Source organism: Loxodonta africana, chromosome X (genome assembly GCF_030014295.1).
Source record: "Loxodonta africana isolate mLoxAfr1 chromosome X, mLoxAfr1.hap2, whole genome shotgun sequence".
NCBI lineage: Eukaryota > Metazoa > Chordata > Mammalia > Proboscidea > Elephantidae > Loxodonta > Loxodonta africana.
The window spans coordinates 56,913,432-56,934,169 of NC_087369.1; the positions used below are offsets into that span (position 1 = coordinate 56,913,432).

A 20,738-nucleotide genomic window follows, 5' to 3' on the forward strand; every position below is an offset into this window, starting at 1 on the left:
ATAGTCTAAACAGAGAAGAATATATTCTTTGATGGTTACTAGAGGGGTTTTAGAGGGGTGAGGGAAGGAGGGAGGGAGAGGGGTATTCACTAATTAGATAGTAGATAAGAACTACTTTAGGTGAAGGAATAGACAACACGCAATACAGGAGAGGTCAGCACAACTGGACTAAACCAAAAGCAAGGAAGTTTCCTGGATAAACTGAATGCTTCGAAGGCCAGCATAGCAGGGGCGGGGGTTTGGGAACCATGGTCTCAGGGGACATGTAAGTCAATTGGCATAATAAAATCTATTAAGAAAACATTCTGCATCCCACTTTGGAGAGTGGCATCTGGGGTCTTAAATGCTAGCAAGTGGCCATCTAAGATGCATCAATTGGTCTCAGCCCACCTGGAGCAAAGGGGAATGAAGAACACCAAGGACACAAGGTAATTAGGAGCCCAAGAGACAGAAAGGGCCACATAAACCAGAGACTACATCATCCTGAGACCAGAAGAACTAGATGGCGCCCAGCTACAACCAATGACTGCCCTGACAGGGAACACAACAGAGAACCCGAAGGAACAGGAGAGCAATGGGATGCAGACCCCAAATTCTCGTAAAAAGACCAGACTTAATTGGTCAGACTGAGACTACAAGGACCCCGGTGGTCATGGCCCCCTGACCTTCTGTTAGCCCAAGACAGGAACCATTTCCAAAGTCAACTCTTCAGACAGGGATTGGAGTGGACAATGTGCTAGAAAAAGATGACAGTGAAGAATGAGCTTCTTGGATCAAGTAGACACTTGAGACTATGTTGGCGTCTTCTATCTGGAGGGGAGATGAGAGGGCAGAGGGGGTTAGAGCTGGCCGAGTGGAGAGAAGGAGTGTGCTGTCTCATCAGGTGGAGAGCAACTAGGAGTACGTAGCAAGGTGTATATAAATTTTTGTATGAGAGACTTGATTTGTAAATTTTCACTTAAAGCACAATAAAAATTAAAGGAAAAAAAAAAAAGAATGAACTACTGATACAACAACTTGGATGACTCTCCACAGAATTATGCTGAGTGAAAAAATCAATCCCAAAAGGGATTCTTCAAGATTCTTGAAATGACCAAATTAAAGAAATGGAGAAGAGATTAGTGATTGCCAGGAGTCTAGGAACAGGGATGAGGGGGGAATAGTGGTGAGTGTGGCTGTAAAAGGACAACATGACGGACCCCTGCAGTGATGCAACTGTTCTGTATCTTGACATATCAATGTCAGTATCTCGATTGTGATATTATACTATAATTTTGGAACATATTACCATTGAAGGAAACTGAGTAAAGGGTACACAGGATCTCTGTGTTATTCTTACAACTGCATGCAAATCTACAATTATCTAAAAACAATAAGTTTAATTTAAAAAAAGGTTACATACCACAGGATTCCATTTATATGACACTCTTGAAAAGAGAAAACTATAGTGACACAGAACAGATCTGTAGTTGCCAGGGGTTACTGGTGGGGTTGCGGGGAGAGGTATGACTACAAAGGGGTAACATGAGACAGTTTTTGGGGGGAATGAAACTATTCTCTATCCTATAGACTAGCTAAATCAATCTATACATGCATTAACATTTATCAAAGTGTACAGCAACAACAACAAAATCAGTATTACTGTATGTTAATTTAAAAAATAAAATGTAAAAAAAATATGATAGGCTGTGGGTGTCTACAGAACTTTGTGTCTTAGCCAAACAAGAATCAGAAGTCCAACTGAGAAAATACTTCAGGAAAATCATTTGAAAGAAGGTATGTCATTCCTAAATTACATTTTGACATTATGTCTTCAGTTCACAGAGGAATGCTGTAGGATGGCAGTGACTGCATTTCTCACCACGCTGTGGTTGAAGACAATTCCATCAACCACATTAAGACCCAACAAAGAAACGCTTTGAAACTTAATTTCAGGAAATCTTAAACTTCCCCCAAGGATTGGCGTGCTCTCTCCGTATGGGTAAGGTGAGCCATGTTACTGGTGCCATTTCCCTTTTTGCTATGACTGCCAGACAGCTCAAAGAGAAACTTGCAGCTCAACATTAGTATCTGTTATACCCTAAGTCCTGCACATATCCACACTCTAACTTGGCCTTGATCTGCTTTCTCTCATATTTTCCCTGATGCTAATGTTTATTTATAAACACCAGACTCCTAAAGATCTCAACACATCCATGGTAAAACAAAGGAAACATACTTACCTGGGATTTGGCCATCTCTTGCTCTTGTTGGGAAAGGGCAGAGATGTGTGAAGGTTGAGCTGGAACCAGGGGAGAAAAGGAGAGCGTATGAGACCCCACCAGGCTTTCAGTGGCCAGAACTTCCTGACTAGAAATCCCCTCACGAAGCTGGTTATGAGGCTGCTCTTTGGAAGAACTTGGGCAACCACGTGCCTTTAACAACTTGTGTATTCTTGACCCTTTTTCTCATGTGAACAATGAATATGAAGTTTTTTTTTAATTTTATGCATGTGTAACTGACCCAGAAATTGTATTTCTAGGTATTTTCCTTAATGAAATAATTTATTAGAATGTATCATAAATTATTTTTCTGTAAGTACTTTCATCTCGGCATTGATTTCAACAATATCAAACTTAAAAGATCCTATATAACCCAAAATAAGGGATTACCATAATAAGGAAATACAAAGGATGAGATGCTATTTAAATGCTGCTAAAAAATAATGTTGTATGGAACTGTACACTTATTATCTTTGTACTTTTCTGTCCATACATCTCAATTAGAAGCTGAAAAAAAGTTATCGAAAACTGTTTAAGCTAAGTAACATTAAACTTCTAAATGGGGGGAAAAAAGTAAAACTGCAGGAACCCATCTAAACACTATATTGTAAATATTTAAAAGCACATACCCCTATACGCACTAAAAATTTCTAAGAACAGATATCTAAATGTGTGTATGGGGTGAGATTAGTATTGCCTTTCCTCTATTTCCAACGTATCTATAATTAAAATATGTTTCTTACTTGTTAAACACCAAAATACTGATTTTAAAACTATTATCCTAATGACATTTTAACCAAGATCTCCCTGAGACCCTGGGGCTCTAGGCCCCACTCATCCCTCCTACCCCCAACTTTGGACGAAGCCCCTAGACAAGTGAGTCCTCTCAGCTGCCTCTTCTTCCCTCTCTCCTCACCTCACAGAGGCTGTCTTGGCCTGGAGTAGGAAGGCGCACTTCGGGTGCAGATTCACTTCAGCTGCAGCATTCACAAAAGGCCCCTACCTTGGGCTTGGGCAGGGTAGAGAGGCACGGGGCGGGGGGGGGGGGGGCGGGGGGGGCGGGGGAGGTGCTAAGGAGGGGCCTACGCCCTGGGGAGTGCAGCTGAACCCTTAGCGCAGGTCACTGTGCTGGAAATGTGTTAAATTCAAAGTTCAATAAGCCCATTCGATCCTGACTAATCCTCCTAACTTTGTCCACCATTGAGCCCACAGACCCTCTCCAATCACTGACGTCTCAGTTGCCCATCACTCACCCAACAAACCTCCACATCAATGATCCACACAGACCTCCCTTCGCTCATTACCCAGAACTCTCCCATCACTCAGCCCACACCCCCTAGTACTCGCCCCCTCAACCTCACTCTCAACAACAGATTTTCGGCTCACTGCAGAGGCCAGCGTACAAAAACTGTCCCCGAGAAGCACTTCCGCTTCAGGACCGACCCTCTAGCACCTAAAGGGTTGCGCGGCGAGTCCTGCGCACGCTCTGTAGTTGCTCTGAGTAGGCAACAAGGGCCCAAACCCCTCAGCTTTGCCAGACGCTGAGGTTACGGAGGCAGCAGCGCAGGCGTGGAAGGAAGATGGCCGCATCTGTGATGTCGCTGGGGGAGGCAAGATGGCCGCGCCCAGTGTGTTTCGTCCCCTCAAGGGCGGCCATTTTGAGGGGGTGTTAAGTTAGTTCTGCGGAGGCTGCCATTTCTAAGACTTGCAGAGTCCGGTTTTTTTACAGCTGGGAGAGGAAGTGTGGAATTAAGGAAAATATTCTAGCAGGCAGGCATTTGGTGTCTTGAATTTGGAAGGTAATACTGGGTTTGGAGAAGATGAAATTGAATAGAAAGACGGCATGCGTGGCAGGAGAGCTCTGTATGAGCAGACTGGGAGGTAGGGAAAGGTCACTGGCTTCATCCGGTGGCTGGGGCTGGGAGTTGACATTCTAACGTTTTCAGGACGGTATGTAGACAGACAGAAAGCTGAAGAATAAATAAACAGCGACATGGAACACACACACACAACGGGGTGGTGGGAGGAGCTGTGTTCAGTAGTGGCTAGCAGGTTGCTTTCTCCGAATGTTAAGGAACGGTCTTTCTTCGTCCAAGGAGACAGGCTGACCAAAAAGAACCGACCATACAAAGATCTGGGGCAAAGAGCTTTCTGGTGGATGGCGCAGCTGTTGCAAAGGCCTTGAAGTAGGACCTTACTTGGCACATCGGAGGGACAGAAATAACTGTAGTGTGTTGGGAGTGTAGGAGGTACGGGGGAGGGAGAGATGGGGGGCAGGTACCATAGGGCTGCTCCTCGGCCAGCGATGGAGCTCATATTTCGTTCTGGAAGCCGTGAGAGGGATCAGATTTTTAAAAGACCAGACCGAAGAAATTTAGTATTATATATTAACATTAAAAAATACTCATACTGTATATTTGACTCTTTTGATTATTGCCTTTTTTTTCCTCCTACTAGAATATGAGCTCCACAGGGATTTCCTTAAAGCACTCCTGTATGCCAGGTACTGTTCTACACGCTGGGATATAAACCAAAAAAGAAAACCAAATCCCCTGGAATATAGCAGGGAAAAAAAACAAAAACCAACAAAACAAAAACATAACACAGGCAGTGGGGGTTCAAACCTTGGCTCTGCCACCTACCAGCTGTGCTACCCAGGACATGGCACTTAACTTCTCTGTGCTAAGTTTCCTCATTTCTAAAAGGGAGATAATAATAATGACTCCCTCCTGGGACTGTGCTGACAATTAAGTGATTGATAATTGTAAAAGGTTTAGAACAATGCCTGGCACCTCGCAAGTCCTATGTAAGTGTTTATTATTATTACTTAAAAAAAAAGAAAAGAAAAGAAAACTAGATGTGCATATGTATAGAACTTTTTTTTAATAAGAAAGAAAACAAAAACATCACCTACAGGCTATTTTGAGGAGAACACACTACAGAGGGTAAGAGCAGAAACAGGCAGACCAGGAGGAGGCTCCTGCATCAGGCTCAGCAAGTGGTAATGGGGGCTCAGGTGCAACTCAGTATGTACTTTGTGTCAGGGACCATGTGAAGGAAATGACATGACTTGCCTCAGACAGTCACTACATCAGTCTTATGGCCCTTTTCAGATGAGGAAACTGAGTCCCAGAGAAGTTAAGTAACTTGCCCAAGGTTACATAGGTTCCCAAGGTCAGATCCTTAACTTCCACCCAATAATACTCTTCTTTATTTTTTTTAATTCAATACCCCACAATACTTCCAGAAGATGTCTGAGAGGCTTCATTTCAGAACCATTAAAACCAGCCAAGGAATATTTATACCAGAAATATGGATGGGGCTTCCTAGTAGACAAGGCAAAGAGAGAAAGCAGGGATATAACTCATATCTCTTACTCCCTGAAGGATCAGCACCTCCTGGGTACAAAGTCCGTCAGAATTAAGAGGTGGGAAATAGGTGGGGCTGGATTTTTATGGCACATCCCAGTCTGGTCCCTTCCAGCCCCCAAACATCCCCCAACACTTTCTACACAGACACTCCTACATGGAGGGGGAAATCATTTAGGGTTGGAGGGCATTGGGGGCACAGTGATCACCAGCTCCAGAAATGTTTCTGAGCCACCAATGCAGCCCCTCAGAAACCACCCCAGGTTCTGCAGTGCACATCCACAAGCTATGGCAGGTCAGTTTTTCTGCTGCTGAGTCAGGAGCCCCACTTTCTGCCCTGGGCATCCTCTACTGTCAGTCCCTAGAGGAGCAACCTCCTTGTGTTAGACATCTGGTGCTGCCATAACAGAAATACCACAAGTGGATGGCTTTAACAAAGAGAAATTTATTTTCTCACAGTCTAGTAGGTTATAAGTCCAAATTCAGGGCATCGGCTCCAGGGAAAGGCTTTCTCTCTCTGTCGGCCCTGGAGAAAGGTCCTTGTCCTCAATCTTCCCTGGTCGAGGAGCTTCTCAGGTGCAGGGACTCCGTGTCCAAAGGACGTGATCTGCTTCTGATGCTGCTTTCTTGGTGGTAGGAGGTCCCTAACTCTCTGCTTGCTTCCGTTTTATCTTGAGAGATAAAAGGTGGTGCAGGCCCCACCCCAAGGAAACTCCCTTTACATTGGGATCAGGGAGGTGACCTGAGTAAGGGTGGTGGTACAATCCCACCTTAATCCTCTTTAGCATAAAATTACAGTCACAAAATGGACAACCACACAATACTGGGAATCATGACCTAACCAAGTTGACACATATTTTTGGGGGGACACAATTCAATCCATGACAGAAGGTGGCTAGGTGAAGGGATGTGAAAAGCTGAAAGGTACCTGGTCCCACCACAGAGTCTGCACAATGTGACACTCCTACCCAAAGACTGAGAAAGGCCCCCACCTGGCTGGTGAGTCATCGTGATAATTGCTCTTAAGACACATTTTATCAAAACTATGAAAATGTTCCCAATTGTGAGCAGTCATTTTGGACCATGAAGCAGCAAGTGAGGTTGGCAGAGCAACTGCATAGAAGGAGCCAAATTTCTGGTGACCTTGGAACTGCCATGCCAGCCCTGACCTACCTGCCTCCAAGAGAGGAATTCCCTTTCATCCTTTTGAAGCTACTATTATTTGTGGTGGTGTTGGCTTGTGCAGCCAAACTGAATACTAAACGATGTATCAGACTTCTCTGTCCTGGCCAGTGTGTCAGTAAATAAAGGTCATCCAGGCACCTGCAGAGGTAATAATGGTGAATGGAGGACAAATTGGAAGGGAATGGAAGCAAGGAGAGGCAAAGAACGATGGAATGGAGGTGAATAAGCAGGTAGAATGGGGTGAATGTGGGTAATGTGGTGCAGAGTGGCGGAATGACTATGCATTCAATTTTGAATTTGAGATTATGGAGGAGACTAGTAAATGGGAAAATGAGGCATAGTCTAAGCAAAAAAAGTGAAACTGGGAACAGATTGTGAGTGAATGGAGTTGGTAAAGCATTAGCGTGTGAGATGATAATGAGTACTAGGATTAGAGTGTGAAGGAATAGTGGTTATGAGGTACAGTATGAATGAAGATCAGTGAATTTAGGGAGAAAATAAAAGTGATGGGGGGGTAATGTGGGGCACAGAAGAAGACTGGGATGCACAAAGGGGCAGAATAAGAGGGAATGGAGATGAATTAGTGGTGAAATGTGAATAAATATGTGACTTCAAATCAAGTTTGTTTGAGTAGGGGTACTATAAAGAAAGAGAATAAACAGGTGAATGAGGGGCAGACTGTGATTGGACAAGGGTAATGCAGGCAGTGTTCCAGGAATGTGAGGTTATATGAATCCCAGTGTGAATCGGCAGAGGTGACTAAGCTGAAGAGTGTGCATAAATGGAGGTAATGTTGAGCAGAATGAGGGGGAATGGACATAAAGATCAAAATAAATATGGGTTTTGTGGTACAAAGGGAGAATGAGTGGAGGTCACATGGTCCAGGGTGAGTAAAGTGGAAAAACATGGGACTCAATGTGAGAGAAAAGGTGTATTTGAGGCAAAATGTGACTGAACAGGTGTAAAAATGGTGTGGGGGCAGTGTCTGACCTCCTGTACCTTCACAAGGAGGAGGGAGACTCAAGATCAACAGCTGATTCCTATGAGGTGATGGTCAGACATGCCTCCTCTTTCTGCCATCTTTACCAATTTTGACACCAACCATGCCTCCCACAGCACTCTCTACTTCTCTGCTAGGTTCAATAATTCATTGCAATGGCCACACAGAACTCACAGACAATACTAATGGTTATCGGGTTTATTGGGGAAGTAACAGATTACATTTCAGGTTCAGGAATGCTCAGGATACAGTCCTTCCATCAGGACAGGCTCTTTTCAGCCATGCCCACGGGCACACCTCTCTCTGGCTCTTCTGCCTCTGCCCTGCTTAGGCAACTGTTACAAAGCTCTTTTAGCTCGGCTGGTAAGTGCCCAGAGGCACCCCACTCTGCCAGTAAGCCTCAGCCCAAAGTGCTCAGCTCCAGCTTTGTGAGTTGGCAAACCCTGGCCCCATCAAGTGCCCAGAGGCACCCTACTCTGGCCAGCAAGCCTTCTGCCCAGGTACTCAGCTTTCTCACTCTATGGGCTGGGAAGCCCAGAAGGCCATCTCCTGCTGGTCTTTCCTGCTGCCGTTACTCTGCCACCGCTTCTTGATGCCTTCAGTGTTACAGCTCTCTCTCTCTCTCTCTCTCTCAATATCTCCTGGTCCCAGGAGCTCCTCAGTGCAGGGATCCCAGGATCAAAGGATGTACTCTGCTCTTGGCTCTTCCTTGGTGGTAGTAAGATCATCTCCTCCCACCCCTGGGATGGCTCATTTTAAGCCTAGCATGATGGCAAAACTGACCAATCCCTTTGGTGGGCCACAATTACCTTATTTGCACAGTCCTGCCCAATCACTTGGGTGGGAGTTACAAGACCATGGCTAGAAGGCCATATTAACTAAGCCATGGCACTGCAATGGGGATGCTGTAGGGCAGAGTGGGAGTGACTAGACATGAATGTAGAGTGGAATGTGAGTGACATGAAGGTAATAGGGGTTACATTGGGAATGAATTTAAATGAATTAGGTAATGAGAGGCAGGTAAATGGGGCCAATGAAGAGAAAATTCAGAAAGAATGGAGGTGGCCAAGGATACACTCTGAGTATATGTGGGTAAGTTGAGGTAGTGTTTGATTGGGAGTAATGTGGGGCAGCTTTATAGGAAATGGGGGTAACATAGGGGCAGAATGTGAGAGAATAGAGGTGAAGGAGGGGCAGTGATTAGGGAAAATGAGGCCGAGAGTCAATAAACAAAGCTAAATGATAGACCAAGGCAAAGTGAACAGGAGTCATTTGATGCAGTGTTAGGAACTATAAGTGAATGTAGGAAGTAAGAGTCTGAGTGAGAGTGAATGAAAGTAAATAAGGAATAGGATGTGAGAGAATTTTGGTAATGGTAAGTAGAGAGTAACAGTAATATGAGGTGTTGTGTAAGTGAATATAAGTGAATGAGAGGCAGAATAAATGAATGGAGGAAAAGAGGTAGAATGAAAATGGAGATGAAAAAGCAGTAGCGTATGAGTAAATATACGTAACGTGGAGCAGAGTGTGACCAAATGGGGATAACACAGGGCAGATTCCAGTAAATTAGGATAAAATGGGATACAATAAGAGAGATAAATGAGGTGTCAAGAATGAGTAAATGGGGGTAATGAGGGGCAGAGGACAAGAAGGTAGTGATCGTGTTTTGCAGAACATAAGGAATTGGAGGAGGTAGTAGGTCCAGTGCGAGTGAACAGAGCTGACTACTCAGCAGAGTGGGAGGAATGCAGGCAATGAGGGGCAGACTAAGTGGAAATGGAGGTGACCAAGTGGTAGAGTATGACTAATGGGGATAGAGTGGGACAGTGTTCAGGAATGGAGGGGAATGCGGGCCAAGCGTGAGGCTCAATACCTGAGTCCTGTCTGTCATTTGCATGTTACCGGCCCCCATCTCCCTGAGTCTCTTTATGACATCTCTGGGATTCTCCCTGTCTTTGTCTCCTATCTCTGTATGTATCTCAGCATCTTTCTTTCTCCTTGTGTCTCTATTTCTTGGTCTCTGACAGAACTGTCACTGGAGAAGGTGGTGAGGTGCCCAGCTCTCCAGCTTCTGTGTTCCAGAATCCATCATTTAGATCTTCATTCATACAGCCCAGAGTTCCAGAATGCACCTAATTCTGAACACTGCAGGGTGAATCTGGAGCAAGGAGTCAGCTAGGAGGGCTTATGGGTGTCGCAATGGAGGCTTGGGGCACTGTAGTGGCAATCCTGGCCACACTGATGGTTGCCACTGTGGATGCCAAAATCTATGGACGCTGTGAGCTGGCAATGAAGCTGGACAAGGCGGGCCTCAATGGCTTCAAGGGCTACACCATTGGAGACTGTGAGACTCCAGCTGCCCCGGGTCCTGTACCCCCCCAGGCCAACTACTACACTCAGACCCAGGCCCCCTTTGTCATTTGTCACCTCCCCAGGGTAGGGTATGACCCCCTTGGTCACCTCCTGACCAACTGTGATGAGTGGTTTAACCAACTTTAGTGTCATCACCATCATTGCCTTCACAACCATCACCTCCGTCTCCACCATTAACACCACAAATTTATCATTATTATCACCATTTATGCCATCACCACTGATATCTCACCAGAGTCACCAATGTTAATACCATCACCAGGCCAAGGTCATCACCCCCAAAACTGAGATGCCAACCGTCCCTATCCTCACCCCCCTCATCCTAGCCTCCCCTATTCCCAGGTCCCATGCCTACCTGCTACCTCCCCTCCTTCCCCGGCCTCAGGGATGTGCATGGCACACTATGAGAGTGGCTTTGACACCTCCTTCGTGGACCACAATCCCGACGGTAGCAGTGAATACGGCATTTTCCAGCTGAACTCTGCTTGGTGGTGTGACAATGGCATTACACCTACCTGGAACCTCTGCCACATGGATTGCCGTGGTAAGGAACCACTTGGGATACCCTAAAGCCCTGCCTGGCCCCACTCTCTCACGCACAGAGGGCAAGGTTGTCTAGGTCATAATCTTCAGCAGCAAGCATGGTTAGAAAAATGATGGGGGAAAGGAGCAAAGTTGCATGGACTGTTAGAGACACCACCCTGTATCATTACCTGGACTGCACTGAGAGGTTGTCTAGGTCAGAAGAACTCAGAGCTCCAAAACCTCACCCAGAATGGAAACGTCCATTTTCTGGGACTCAGGAAACAGGAAACTTAGCTTCATGTGAAATGTAGAGATTATCCTGATTTAAGGTTGAGGTTGTTCAGGATAAGTCAAGACAATGGTTGAGGTTGTCCAGGCTCTGAGGGAAGAAGCAATTGTCTGACTGTAGGAACGGAAACAAGCTACCTCCAAGTAGAAAGGACAGAACTTGGTTCCAGAGAAGAGTATGGTGTTGTTGAGGACAAAATAATTGAATTTATTCAGGGTTGGCCAAAATAGTGGTTAAAGTTTTCCAAGGCAGGCCAAAATGAAAGCTGAGGTTATTTGATACCAACCCAAATGGAGGTTGTCCTGCCAACATGGCAGTTTTCATCCAGGTCACCCAGGATTGGTCAATTCGAAGGTTGAGGTTTCCAGGACTGACCACCACAGAAGTTGAGGTTGTCTAGGACAGGCTAACACGGAAGTTAAGGTAGTCCAGGACTAGCTAAAATAGAGGTTGAGGTCCTGGATCAGTCAACATGGAGGTTGAAGTTATTTATAACCAGTCAAAATGGCAGTTGAGGTCATCCAGGACTGACCAACATGGCAACTGAGATGGCCCAGGACTGGTCAAGATGGTAGTTGAAGTTATTCATAACTAGTCAGAATGTCAGCTGAGGTCATCCTAGTCCAGCCAGTATGGCAGATAAGATCATCTAGAACCAAGCAACATAGTGGTTGAGGTTGAACAGGATTAGTCAACGTGGAGATTGAGGTCATTCATAACCAGTCAAAATGGGAGTTGAGGTTATCCAGGACCTGAGAGCATAGTGTTTGAAGTCCCTAGGGCTGACCAACATTGCTGTTGAGTAGTTTGCCAACCAGTCAATGTGATAGTTGTAGTGTTGGATCAGCCAGCATTATAACAGTTAAGATCTTTCATAACCAGACAAAATGACAGTTAAAGTCATCCAGAACTGACCAACATGGAGTTTGAGGTTATCCAGGACCAGCCAATATGGTATATTAGTTACTCGTAATGAGCCAACATAAGTCAAGGTCATCCAGGGTCAGTCAACATGTGTTAAGGTTGTACAGAATCAGCCAGTTGAGGTAATTCATAATCAGCTGACAAGTGAGTCGAGATCATCCAGAATCAGCCAATGCAGTGGTTGAGGTTATTTAGGCCCCAAGGAACCCAGAATCTCTGACTTCCCTCCACACACTGTCATTGTGTCCCCAGTGCACCGGATCACCATGTCCCTCTCTTCCCCCCTAGACCTGCTCAACCGCCACCTTCTAGATGACATCCTGTGTGCCAAGCAGGTCGTGTCCTCAAAAAAGGGTATGACTGCCTGGTGAGTTCATGGGGTTGGCCTGAATCCTGGGCAGCCGGGATAATGCCACCACTGCCCCATCAGCCTATCCACTTCATCCTCCCTCCCTCCCTCCCTCCCTTCATTTCCCAGGGATTCTTGGACCAAGCACTGTTATGGCCATGATTTATCTGAATGGCTCAAGGGGTGTAATATGCGCGTGAAAATTGACTCAAAGAAAATGAATTCATGACTCAGATACCCAGAGACAGAGATTTTCTTTTCTTTTTCTTTCTTCTTTTTTTTTGGATTTAATAAAGGATGGTATCCATAAACAATGCAAGAGAACTTCTAATGCCTGACTTCCTTCAATTTTCCAACGCCTGGAGGTACCCCCATTCAATCATTTCCCTCTTATATTTAAATGCCTAAACAGGGGACACCAGATCACTCAGGAGGGCAGGTTAGTGTTCTCCTGTTTTCAAATCCCAGCCCTATCACTTGTTAGCTGTGTTGCCTTGGGAAAGGCACTTAATTTTTCTGTGCCTCAGTTTCCTCATCTTAAAATGATGATAATGATAGTAACTATCTCATGTGGTTGTTGGATTAAATAAATTAATGTTTATAAAGCATATAAAGTACTTGGTACACAAGATAGGTCTGGAGATAGAGAGGCAGGGATGGTGGGACATGAAAACTGACTTCCCTTAAAAATAATCACTCAGTTGAGGTCACCACAGGGTCTCTAATCAAGGCAGATACAGTCTCTTGGGGGATGGGGATGGAATTGGTTTCAGCTTACATCGGAAGCTCAGTGAGAATTAGCAGTTTACCATACTCACACTCTCCCACATCCTCCCACATATCACCATTCTAATTCTCAGTACCCTCCCATCTCCTCTTTCAAGATGAATTTCCTAAATTTCAAATGACATACTGGAAATTTAGGCCAGGAAATCAACGGATGCATACGATAATAATTCCTTTCTACAGAGTGCTTGGGTTTCAGTCTGTATCTTGAGTACAGAATTTAAGAATTTGAAATTGCCATTATTTCTCTTTGTGCTGGCCAACCCGCTGGAAGCCACACCCATTGTCCTTGAGTCCCCCCGTGTCTTTCATAGTCTTTATTTGGAAGTGGATACTCAATTACCAAAAGCCTTGCTTTCAATGTTCACTTCATCCAAGATAAGCGTAAAAAAAAAACAAAACCCAGTGCCGTCAAGTCGATTCCAACTCATAGCAACCCTATCAGAGTAGAACTGCCCCATATGGTTTCCAAGGAGCGCCTGCCGGATTCGAACTCCCGACCCTTTGGTTAGCAGCCATAGCACTTAACTACTACACCACCAGAGTTTCCAAGAAGAGCATAGATGATCATTAAAACAGCTATTTGCCACTGCATGCCGAGGAATGCCCCAGCCCCCTCCTTAATGCCAACTGGATTTCTCCTGCCTTCAGCCCCACTTAGACTGGATAACCAAATCTCACATCTCCCTGAAGGGTGCTCTCTGAATGCAATAGAGTCATTCAACCAAAGCAGCAGAAACCGACTCTGGTGGATTTAAATTAAAAATGGACCTTCTAAAAGCCTATCAGGTAGCTTGTAGAATTTATGGGAAGTATTTCGTGATCAAGCTCAGAATGGGGCCAGGGAACACACACAGAAACACAGCCAAAATCACCCCCACAGAATGGGCCGGGGTAGAAATTCTGGCAGTATTAGCTGTTGCTACTTCTGAAAACTGGATTTGATGCCCTAGTGTTTTGTTGCTTTACATTGTTCTGAGTTTCCATTCTAATAATTTCTAACATTCACAGTATTTTTCATTGTTGTTCTTTTAGTGGTTATCTTTAAATCTATAACTTTATATCATTTGGTAAGACCACATTTCTTATTGTTTTTGTTCTTAGGTGCCTTCGAGTCAGTTCCAACTCATAGTGACCCTATGCACAACAGAACAAAACACTGCCCGGTCCTGCGCCATCCTTACAATCGTTGGTATACTTGAGCCACTGCGTCAATCCACCTCGTTGAGGGTCTTTCTCTTTTCCACTGACCCTCTGCATTACCAGGCATGATGTCCTTCTCCTGTGACTGATCCTTCCTGACCACATGTCCAAAGTATGTAAGACTCAGTTTCACCATCCTTGCTTCTAAGGAACATTCTGGTTGTATTTCTTCCAAGACAAATTTGTTCATTCTTTTGGCAGTCCGTGGTATAGTCAATATTCTTCGCCAACACCACAATTCAAAGGCGTCAATTCTTCAGTAGTCTTTGTTCATTGTCCAGCTTTCACATGCATACGATGTGATTGAAAATACCATGGCTTGGGTCAGGCGCACCTTAGTCTTCAAGGTGAGATCTTTGCTTTGCAACACTTTAAAGAGGTCCTTTGCAGCAGATTTGCCCAATGCAATGTATCTTTTGATTTCTTGACTGCTGCTTCCCTGGGTGTTGATTGTGGATCCAAGTAAAATGAAGTCGACAGCTTCAATCTTTTCGCCATTTATCATGGTGTGGCTTATTGGTCCAGTTGTGAGGATTTTCGTTTTCTTTATTTTAGGTGTAATCCATACCGAAAGCTGTGGTCTTTGATCTTCATCACTAAGTGCTTCAAGTCCTCTTCACTTTCAGCAAGCAAGGTTGTGTCATCTGCATAATGCACGTTGTTAATGAGTCTTCCTCCAATCCTGACGCCCCATTCTTCTTCATATAGTCCAGTTTCTTGGATTATTTGCTCAGCATACAGATTGAATAGGTATGGTGAAAGAATACAACCCTGACGCACACTTTTCCTGATTTTAAACCAATCAGTATCCCCTTGTTCTATCCGAACAACTGCCTCTTGATCTATGTTAAGGTTCCTCACGAGCACAATTAAGTGTTCTGGAATTCCCATTCTTCGCAACGTTATCCATAATTTGTTATGGTCCACACAGACAAATGCCTTTGCATAGTCAATAAAACACAGGTAAACATCCTTCTGGTATTCTCTGCTTTCAGCCAGGATCCATCTGACATCAGCAATGATATCCCTGGTTCCACATCCTCTTCTGAAACCGGCCTGAATTTCTGGCAGTTATTTGTCGATATACTGCTCCAGCTGCTTTTGAATGATCTTCAGCAAAATTTTACTTGTGTGTGATATTAATGATATTGTTTGATAATTTCTGCATTCAGTTGGATCACCTTTCTTGAGAGTTGGCATAAATATGGACCTCTTCCAGTCAGTTGGCCAGGAAGCTGTCTTCCATATTTCTTGGCATAGATGAGTGAGCACTTCCAGTGCTGCATCCATTTGTTGAAACATCTCAATTGATATTCTGTCAATTCCTGGAGCCTTGTTTTTCGCCAATACCTTCAGTGCACCTTAGACTTCTTCCTTCAGTGCCATCAGTTCCTGATCATATGCCACCTTTTGAAATGGTTGAACGTCGACTGATTCTTTTTGGTATAATGACTCTGTGTACTCTTTCCATCTTCTTTTGATGCTTCCTGTGTCGTTTCATATTTTCCCCATAGAATCCTTCACTATTGCAACTCGAGGCTTGAATTTTTTCTTCAGTTCTTTCAGCTTGAGAAACGCCGAGCATGTTCTTCACTTGTGGCTTTCTATCTCCAGCTCTTTGCACATGTCATTATAATACTTTACTTTGTCTTCTCGAGCCACCCTTTGAAATATTCAGTTCTGTACTTCATCATTTATTCCTTTTGCTTTACCTGCTTGACATTTGAGAGCAAGTTTCGGAGTCTCTGAAATCCATCTTGGTCTTTTCTTTCTTTCCTGTCTTTTGAATGACCTCTTGCTTTCTTCATGTATGATATCCTTGATGTCATTCCACAACTCATCTGATCTTCGGTCATTAGTGCTCAAGGTGTCAAATCTATTCTTGAGATGGTCTTTAAATTCAGGTGGGATATACTCAAGGTCGTATTTTGGCTCTCGTGGACTTCCTCTGATTTTCTTCAGTTTCAGCTTGAACTTGCATATGAGCAATCGACGGTCTGTTCCACAGATGGCCCCTGGCCTTGTTCTGACTGATGATATTGAGCTTTTCCATCATCTCTTTCCACGGATGTAGTTGATTTGATTCCTGTGTGTTCCATTTGGCTAAGTCCATGTTGTAGATGCCGTTTATGTTGGTCAAAAAAGGTGTTTGCATTGAAGAAGTCGTTGGTCTTGCCAAATTCTGTCATTCGATCTCCGGCATTGTTTCTATCACCAAGGCCATATTTTCTAACTACTGATCCTTCTTCTTTGTTTCCAACTTTTGCATTCCAATCACCAGTAATTATCAATGCATCCTGCTTGCATGTTCAATCCGTTTCAGACTGCAGAAGCTGATAGACATCTTCAATTTCTTCATCTCTGGCCTTAGTGGTTGGTGCATAAATTTGAATAAGAGTTTTATTAAATGGTCTTCCTTGTAGGCGTATGGATATTATCCTATCACTGACAGCACTGTATGTACTTCAGGATAGATCTTGAAATGTTCTTTTTGACTATGAATGCAACGCCATTCCTCTTCAAGTTGTCATTCCTGGCATGGTAGACTATATGACTGTCCAATTCAAAATGTCCAATACCAGTCCATTTCGGCTCACTATTTTACTGCCTAGGAATGAATTCTATTTCATTTTTGACGATTTCCAATTTTTCTAGATTCATACTTCCAATTTTTCTAGATTCATACTTCGTATGTTCCAGGTTCCAATTGCTAATGGATGTTTGCAGTGGTTCTCATTTTGAGTTATGCTACATCAGCAAATGAAGTTCCCGAAAGCTTTACTCCATCCACCTCATTATGGTCGACCCTACTTTGAGGAGGCAGCTCTTCCCCAGTCATGTTTTGAGTAACTTCCAACCTGGGGGGCTCATCTTCTGGCACTATATCAAACAATGTTCCACTGCTATTCATAAGGTTTTCACCGGCTAATGCTTTTCAGAAGTAGACTGCCGGGTCCTTCTTCCTAGTCTGTCTTAGTCTGGAAGCTCAGCTGAAACCTGTTCTCCACGGGTGATCCTGCCGGTATCTGAATACCGGTGGCATAGCTTCCAGCATCACAGCAACATTCAAGCCCCCACAGTACAACAAACTGACAGACACGTGGGGGTACATTATAGATGACATTTATTCCCCATTATAAGAGATAACAAAACAGCTTAATAATAGTGGATTTTATTATTTTTTTTTCTATGAGAATTTGGTATTCAGTCTAAAAACTTATTTCCCTTATGTTGTTCCTATGGGACTATGTTTATTAAAATTAATTAAATTGGGTTTCCCTTGATATGTGTGCCCATATTTACAGTGAAGTTTGTCCTCCAACTGAAGGCTCACCTATATTCAAGCTTTCAAAAGATCTCATTCTTAACCTCGCCAACATAAAATAGTCATGCAATATTAAAAAAAAAAGTACAAAGGCCAGATTTTTTGCTTCAGGACCTTGACTTTCACTACTCTTTCTTCCTAGAATACTCTTCCCACCAGTATGACTGTCACCTCCTTTTTTCAGTTATCAGCTTAAATATCTCAGAGATGTCTGTCTTCCCTGATCACCCCAGTTAAAGCATGAGCTCCCATCCCACCTTTTCTTGTCTTACTCTGTGTGGTATTCTGGCTCCTAGAAGATACTGAAGTATTTCTGAATGAATCAATTAACGAAATTATTAAATTCTCAAAGTTTACATCATGAGTTTTCTACTGTACTATAAACACAGAGTTTTCCATGAAAGATTTTCTATTTTCAGTTCTTTCATAAGGCTTTTCTTCTCTCTGAGTTCTTTAATCCGTAATGAGTTTTGACTTCTGAAACAGTTTTCTCATATTCAGGACAATCATAGGGTTTCTCTCCTATGTAAGTTCTTTGACGTATAGTGAGTTTTGACTTCTCTCTGAAGGATCTACTACATTTATTTTATAGGTTTTCTCTCCTGTATAAGTTCTTTGATGTATAATGAGATATGATTTCTGGGAGAAAACTTTCCACATACATTATACTCATAGGGCTGTGTGAATTCTCTGTTGAATAATGAGATATGACTTCTGGAAGAAAGCTTTATTACATTCATTGCATTCATAGGAATTCTCAAATCTTTCTCTTGTATGAGCCCTCTGATGTAACATGAGATATGAATTCCAGGAGAAGACTTTCCCACATACAGTTTTTTCTCCTGTGTAAATTCTCTGGCGGAGCACTAAGACTCAATTTAAGGGTGAAGGCTCTCCCAAAGTCTGAACACACATAGGATTTCTCTCCTGTATGAGTTCATCGATGTCTATCAAGTGCTGATTTCTCTCTCAAGGATTTGCCACATTCATTACATTCAAAGGGTTTCTCTCTGGTGTGCGTTCTCTGACGTACACTGAGGTGTGCTTTTTGGTTGAAGATTTTCCTGCATTCAGACATTCAAATGGTTTTTCTCCTGTGTGAGTTTTCTGATGTATTATAAGTTTTGTCTTTTCTCGGAAGGGTTTGCCACACTCGTTGCATATATAAGGTTTCTCTCCTGTATGAGTTTGTTGATGTATACACAGCGTTGATTTCTCTTTGAAGGATTTGCCACATTCATTACATTCAAAGTGTTTCTCTCCTATGTGCATTTTCTGATGCACACTGAGGTATGCCTTCTTGTTGAAGACTTTTCCACATTCTGCACATTCCTAAGGTTTCTTTCCTGTATGAGTTATTTGATGAACAACAAGGAGTGAATTCTTGCTCAGGGTTATTCTACACTCAGGAAATTCATAGGGTTTCTCTCCAGTTTGAGCTATATCATGCTGAACAAATGATGGGTTATGATTAAGGCCTTTCTCATATTCATTATGGTCGTGGGGTTTCATTCTATTATTTTTCTCATGCCTGCTATGAATTAATAATTTACCACATTCATTACATTCATAACATTTCTGAGCTTCAACGCTTCTATTATGACTGAATAAGACTAAATTATCTTCAAAAGTTTTCCTATATGAGTCATATAGAGAGGGTGTTTGTACTGAAGAAACCACCCATGTGTTCTGAGGAGATGGGTTTATAAATCCATTACATTCATGACCTCTCTTTTTAGTGATAGTTTTCTCATTGCTGGATATAGTTTGCATCAGATGTCTATTTTGTTTTTTTCTGGCACATCTCCAAGTGGTCAGGCTTCTAGAAAGAATAATAAACCATATCATGTGAATACACCTTTGTCAGAAGCAGGCCTTTCATGGGATTGACTTTTATTTTATTTTAGGTCTAAATGCCAGTCAGAAAGAAATTTCCAAGTGTATGTCTTGCTTACACTCTGAGCTTGAGGAAAAAAAAAATTATCGAATACAAGTTGGAACAGGAAAGTAACAATAAATATAATTGACTTCGATTGTTTAAGAAAAAGATCTTAATATTTGGGAGAGAAGATGGAAATAGGTTTAGGGAACCATGAGTAGGAAAAAGGATGCTGGAAGGGTAGCAGATCCAGGACTGAGGGAAGAGAACTCAAATAGAATGGAAAGAGCCTTCCAGGAACGATGAAAACAACTAAAGTGACCAACAGAATAAGCAGAAAGATTATTCCAGGTTGTAGTCTAGTTCCTCACATCTCATTCCAGTATCACTATGAGACAATAACTCACAAAACTAACAGCGTGGAGTTCACACCAAAGGTCCATATCCTTAAGGAAGATATTTCTGAGCTTTCAAAGATGTCCAGCCCTCACTGATCCACTGGAGTCCTACTCATCATCTCCCACCCATTTTCATCTTGCCCACTTACCTATATAACTCAAACTTGGGGTTTCTGCCTCTATTTTCCCAAGTCCTTCTTTCTCCAAAGACACAATCATACCTGGTTTGGTAACAGGATACCCTGTAATGAAAAGTAATACAACACTTAGGCACATTTGTGTGGGCTTCAGGATCTCAAAATAATTAGGAAGGTACATTTTAATGTGGGTAAATTTCACATGGGAGACGAAAACACAGACACCTTGTTCAGCCTAAGTGATATTAAGAATCTTCAGTCCCTGAAATTTGAGGCCAAAGTGTTGAAGCACTCAGACATAGAAAGTTATTCTACTGGGTATACTGTGAATAACTTGGGGAAACCACCCTCACCCACAGAGATTAGATACCTATAGCTCTCTAGCATCGCATCTCTATACAGTGTCCCCTGAGTAGGGTCTGGTCAGTACCATTCCTCCTGGATGAAGTAACTGTAAAAATGGCATCTGACCTCCTCTAACTTTACAAGGAAGAAGGAGACTCAAGAGTAACAGCTCCTCCCATTTTAGATAGCCAATGTTTAAATTGCCTGCCCCATCAAACCAGTGGAAACCCTGGTGGCATAGCGGTTAAGACCTACGGCTGCTAACTAAAAGGTCAGCAGTTCGACTCCACCAGGCGTTCCTTGGAAACTCTATGTGGCAGTTAAACTCTGTTCTATGGGGTCGCTATGAGTTGAAATTGACTCGATGGCAACAGGTTTGGTTTTTTTTTTT

The 20,738-nt window shown here is 43.2% G+C and overlaps 2 protein-coding genes across 10 annotated transcripts in view; one reads left to right on the forward strand and one right to left on the reverse strand.

Annotated features, from left to right (window-relative positions):
* Window positions 1–3,859, reverse strand: part of LOC100656046 (zinc finger protein 182) — a 66,320-nt gene extending 62,461 nt beyond the window's left edge. For 7 of the 9 annotated variants that reach the window (XR_010319778.1, XM_064278230.1, XM_064278231.1 and 4 more), the window contains exons 1-2: window positions 3,178–3,300; window positions 2,223–2,281 (exon numbers count right to left, since the gene is read on the reverse strand). Coding sequence is in view for 4 of the 9 variants with exons in the window: in XM_064278231.1 (XP_064134301.1) it covers window positions 2,223–2,237 (15 nt within the window). In the remaining 5 variants the exon portion in view is untranslated. Of the gene's footprint in view, window positions 1–2,222; window positions 2,282–3,177; window positions 3,301–3,514 lie in introns of those variants that run through there. The other 2 variants (XM_064278232.1, XM_064278234.1) reach the window with 2 other exon arrangements.
* A 4,878-nt stretch (window positions 3,860–8,737) lies between these two features.
* Window positions 8,738–13,324, forward strand: LOC100655481 (sperm acrosome-associated protein 5-like). Its single transcript, XM_003418002.3, has 4 exons — window positions 8,738–10,158; window positions 10,573–10,731; window positions 12,214–12,292; window positions 12,404–13,324. Exons 1-4 carry the CDS (start codon window positions 10,002–10,004, stop codon window positions 12,501–12,503), a joined length of 495 nt encoding a protein of 164 aa, XP_003418050.2. The 5' UTR covers window positions 8,738–10,001; the 3' UTR covers window positions 12,504–13,324.
* Window positions 13,325–20,738: the final 7,414 nt, after the last annotated feature.